Source organism: Macaca nemestrina, assembly GCF_043159975.1.
Source record: "Macaca nemestrina isolate mMacNem1 chromosome 8 unlocalized genomic scaffold, mMacNem.hap1 SUPER_8_unloc_4, whole genome shotgun sequence".
NCBI lineage: Eukaryota > Metazoa > Chordata > Mammalia > Primates > Cercopithecidae > Macaca > Macaca nemestrina.
The window spans coordinates 30,314-34,756 of NW_027257568.1; the positions used below are offsets into that span (position 1 = coordinate 30,314).

Below are 4,443 nucleotides of genomic sequence, written 5' to 3' on the forward strand. Positions count from 1 at the left end.
AAGAACTCTGTTTTGAAGGTGCTGGGAGAATATCCTCTCATTGTCTGTCTTGAAATGTGAAGTAAATAAATAAGAATATGTATATATAAAATAACACACACATGCTACATTACTTACAATATAGCCAATTGATCACATTCTGGTGCATATGCCTGTAATACTTTGCAAATAAAACTCTTCTAATGGTAAAACAAACAAACAAACAAAAGACACCCCTGCAGGCATTGTTTAACACTGTATTCAATCACTCATCACCAACACACAGGACCCAAGGATTGAGAAATGGACTTTTTGATGTGTGTTGCAACAAACGCATAGCCGACGGCTGTAAATCGGAGGGATCACCAGGTCTGCCTTCCAGCCACGAGGGAAGTGGGGAGAAGCTGTCACCCCAACTTGAGTTTCAAGAAGACTCCTTGGAAGAAAAGACCACCAAATTGAGAATGAAAAGGTAAGAAATAGTTCACCAGCTGAGGGGGGCTACGGAAATCAGAGAGCAGGCCACCCATGAGCCTCAGGGACACCAGCACAGGCAGGTTGTCAAAGTCACAAGGGGACATGAAGACACTGGCCCAGGACAGCAGCTCTTAATCCAAAATGGTTTCAAGATTCCTTTACACTCTGAAAAATTAACCCATTTATTCCTGAGGTTGCAAGTTTTTTTGTAAAAATCAGACTTTGCAATGACCTTGAGCTGTAAGATATAAATAACTCCCACAAGCTTAGGATTCCAATAATGGAACACTAGGTACAAATGGGTTTTAACGAGGACCCAAACAGCTTTTGATTAAGTGGGCTTTTTTTGCCTGTGTAGGTACCTGTGTGTGTTTATATAATTTTTCTATATTCTAAATTAAAGTTGATTTAAAAATTAAAGTATTAAAAATACTTATGCATTAAGGTAAGCCATCATTACATGTTAATATAAATATGTTTGAAAAATACTTCTCATAACAAAGTAAAAAACCGACTACTTAGAGTGATGCTGTGTTGCCTTTTTTGCAAATCTCTGTAGTGTCTGGCTCAGAGGTGAAGCTGGACTCCCCCATCTGCTCTGTATCCAGCTTGCTGTGTGTCACACACCTCACCACGCAGCCTCTAGAAAGTACACCATGTACTTGGGCAAGAATGAGTGAAAAAGACAATGTGTTGATAGTGGTATGAAAATAGCTTTTGTCTCACTGCAGATCATATGCCGCGGTCATCAGACATGGTCTGAGACCTGCTGGGAAGAACAGCAGCCTGGCCCTGCTAACCCCTGGCTTCTACTCACAGCACTGACCCCAGCTAATCCAAGAACATGTCACCTATAATGAGAATATTGAAGAAAAATCAACCATCTTTCAGATGTGTCTATATCATGGTACGGTACATGGGTAAGGTAAGCTGAACACAACATAAAAAAGAAAACTTACAAACCCTGCCTTCATCTCATTAAAGATGACTCCTTTAAAGACCAAGGGCATCTGGGGGTCGCTGGAGTTCTCATGTTCCAGCCGCCATCCTTCCTGCCTGAGGACAAATAATTATAAGCTGACAGTGACTCAAATACTAAAGTCTGTATCAACTAGTTAATCATTCATGACATACCAGAAATCCAGCTCACGTAAACCTGGGAAAAAGGTGGCATCCAAATACACTGAGAGGAGATTCTGAAAGTCCTTGGGATTTTGTGTGGAAAATGGATCCAGAGTATAATCGCTAGCTGGGTACAAAGGAAAAGCGAAATTGTAAAATTTAACAGATTTCTACTAAAATTATTGAATCTCAAGCCTCATTTCCCCTTTGTCCTAGGATAGTAAGTTGTAGCTATTCTTGAGATGGGGCAGTGGCTCCATGCTCTGGCCCCCAACCTCAGCAGCTGTCCCAGCTCATCACCCTGAGTGCCGGCTTTCCCATCCCATCTCAGGATCTGCACTGGACGGGCACCAGGTCTTTCTTCAGCGAACATCTAAACTCTCTCAAGTGTCTCCAGAGACTTTCACACGTCTACAAAGATGACCTCATTTTGTAAGACCATGGATTTAACTTGCTCTTCGATGTCACTCCTTCACAGAGTGCACTGTTCATCGTCACCCTATTCACTAGCGTCAGTCTTACTAAAAGTCAAACATCAATGTTAGTGGTAACTCTGGAGGCCTGGCATTGTAATGATATCCCCAAGAGAAAATTGTTTTGAACCTTTCTGGGAAAAGTTCACGTACCTTTTATTCAAATGCTGGTTTTTATAATCTCGCTACCATGTGGCTTTCCTGAAGAATGAAATTTCTAACGTCCTTCAAGTAGAGAGAGGTAAAAATTTTTCTAGAACATTAATTGCCCACTCCTGTCATCTCTTCTCAGAAACTAACTGAATTCCAGTGGGTGTGCCTGGCAAACGCAAACATGGTTTTCCGTTCAGGATGCTGGTCTTACCTGTGAAGGCGTTCATGAACGTGGAGAGGGACCGGTTCAACATTTTGAAGAAAGGGTCTCTGCACGGATATTTCCGAGACCCACAAAGGATGGTATGCTCAAGAATGTGAGGAACACCGGTACTGTCCATGGGAGTGGTGCCGAACTGCACGCTAGGCAAGAAGGAACGGCACGGCAGGGAAGGGGGAGGAATAAGGAACAGAAGCCCAGGGATGGGGAGGAACAGAACGCTAGGGAAGGAAAATGACTAGAATACAAAACGTTCATCTTAGTGCTGCGGACACAGTTCCCAGATGCATCATCACCTCAGGCTACTAGAAATTATCATTCTGACACCACCATCCTCCAACACAGGGTCTCCCAACTCTAATGTAAATCATTGATTCAGACTGTAACATTGTATTTTGATGAGATTGTAAGTCCATGTAAGCTTTTCCTTATTTTTCAAGATGCTCTGTCAATAAAAATACTAGTGAGATGATATTTAAACCACGTAACATACAGTCAGTGCTTTAAACCAAGCTTGTCTAACCCACAGCCTGCAGTCCGCATGCTCAGGATGGCTTGGAATGCATCCCAACACAATCCCTACACTTTCTTAAAACATTGAGGTCCTCTATTTATTTATTTTTAGCTCATCAACTGTCCTTAGTGTTAGTGTATTTAGTGTGTGGTCTAAGACAGTTGTGGCACAGGGAAGCCAAAAGATTGGACATCCTTGATTTAAATAAAACATTCAAGACCATGTTCTTACAATGCACGACATACCTGAACAGATTATTCGTGTCTTCTCTGGCCAGGTGTAAATACCTGGCTCCTCTGTCATCGTGGCTGAGCTTCATGGCCGTCAGGAACAGCTCGGGAACACATGTCACCTGAGTTAACCAGAAAAACACGAGCAGTTAAACGTAGACAAAATAGCCTGTGAAATGGTGATCTTCGACACACTGAGAAAACTGGCTTTTCTGCCTGAAATTAGATGATGCCGGGAAGCCAGTATTTCAGAGCTGGAGAGAACAGAACCATCCTGTCCAAGTCCCTTATCCTACAAACAAGGAAAGGAAGACCTAAAGAAGGCAGATGAGAATGTGTGTGTATATATGTATATTTTTGAGTGCTTATTACTGGCTAGGTATTTTCCATTTTTTAATTTTTTAATTTTTTATTCTTTTTTGGCTAGGCATTTTCTAATCATGTCACATAGAATCCTGTGACGGAGGTATTCTCATCCTCATTTACAGATGAAAAAACTGAGGCTCAGGGTGATGAAACAAGCTGCCCGAATCAGAGCCAGGATTCGCCCTGGTGTCTGCCCTTCCCACGGTACTGTGCTGCACCTAAGTAACACTGCACCCTTTCCAACGCCTGCTGAGTGCCTCTTGCTTTTGTGTACTGCACCTCAGTAACACAGCACCCCTTCCAACATCGGCTGTGTGCCTCCTGTTTCTGTGCATATAATCTCCTATAGCACAAAGCACGGGCCTGCAGGAGGGGCAATGCTGGAGTGGGCTCTCCGGTGACAGCGGGGAGAGGGTCCAGGATCAGTCTTTGCTTCTCCTAGTTTGGGATAGATTCTCGGTGATAGCTGTAAGCACAAAGCTGGGGCTTCCAGAACAGCTGGAGGGGCTGGGAGGATAGAAATGCCCCCCAAAAAGATGAAAGACTCCCCACTCCTGGGGCAGGGTGGAAGATCTTCTCCTACCTTAGGCAAGCCTCCTGGTAAGTGTCCATACTCTTTGGTATGAAAGAAACTGTCTTCTCTTCCAGTCAGGCCAGCCGGCCCAGCCCTCTCCCGCAATCACATACCACGTCCCTGTGATCACCACGCCACTTGCCACTCCCTCCGTCCAGGTGCCATGAGTCACCTGTCCAAGCGCACACAGCAAGTCACTGGCAGAGGTGAGACCTTGGGTCTCCTCAGCCCAATCTAGGGAGCCTGCCATCCAACAGTCATGCATAAAGCGGCCCACTACGACCTGCATCATCTACCGCTGTTAAACTACTTGTTTCCAAGCTTACCGTACTTTG

At 44.1% G+C, this 4,443-nt stretch overlaps 1 protein-coding gene across 1 annotated transcript; it reads right to left on the reverse strand.

Moving 5' to 3' along the window:
* Nucleotides 1–323: 323 nt before the first annotated feature.
* Nucleotides 324–4,195, reverse strand: LOC139361109 (presequence protease, mitochondrial-like). The gene is made up of 6 exons (XM_071089595.1): nt 4,118–4,195; nt 3,184–3,290; nt 2,416–2,567; nt 1,591–1,705; nt 1,416–1,512; nt 324–415 (listed from the first exon to the last, which is right to left on the reverse strand). Exons 2-6 carry the CDS (start codon nt 3,255–3,257, stop codon nt 404–406), a joined length of 450 nt encoding a protein of 149 aa, XP_070945696.1. The 5' UTR covers nt 3,258–3,290; nt 4,118–4,195; the 3' UTR covers nt 324–403.
* Nucleotides 4,196–4,443: the final 248 nt, after the last annotated feature.

Coding starts and splice junctions, on each gene's coding strand:
- LOC139361109 (XM_071089595.1), bottom strand. CDS start 3,257: ATGAAGCTCAGCCACGATGACAGAGGAGCCAGGTATTTACACCTGGCC. Junction 2,568..3,183: donor GACACGAATAATCTGTTCAG/GTATGTCGTGCA, acceptor CTTCTTGCCTAG/CGTGCAGTTCGGCACCACTC. Junction 1,706..2,415: donor GTTCATGAACGCCTTCACAG/GTAAGACCAGCA, acceptor CTTTGTACCCAG/CTAGCGATTATACTCTGGAT.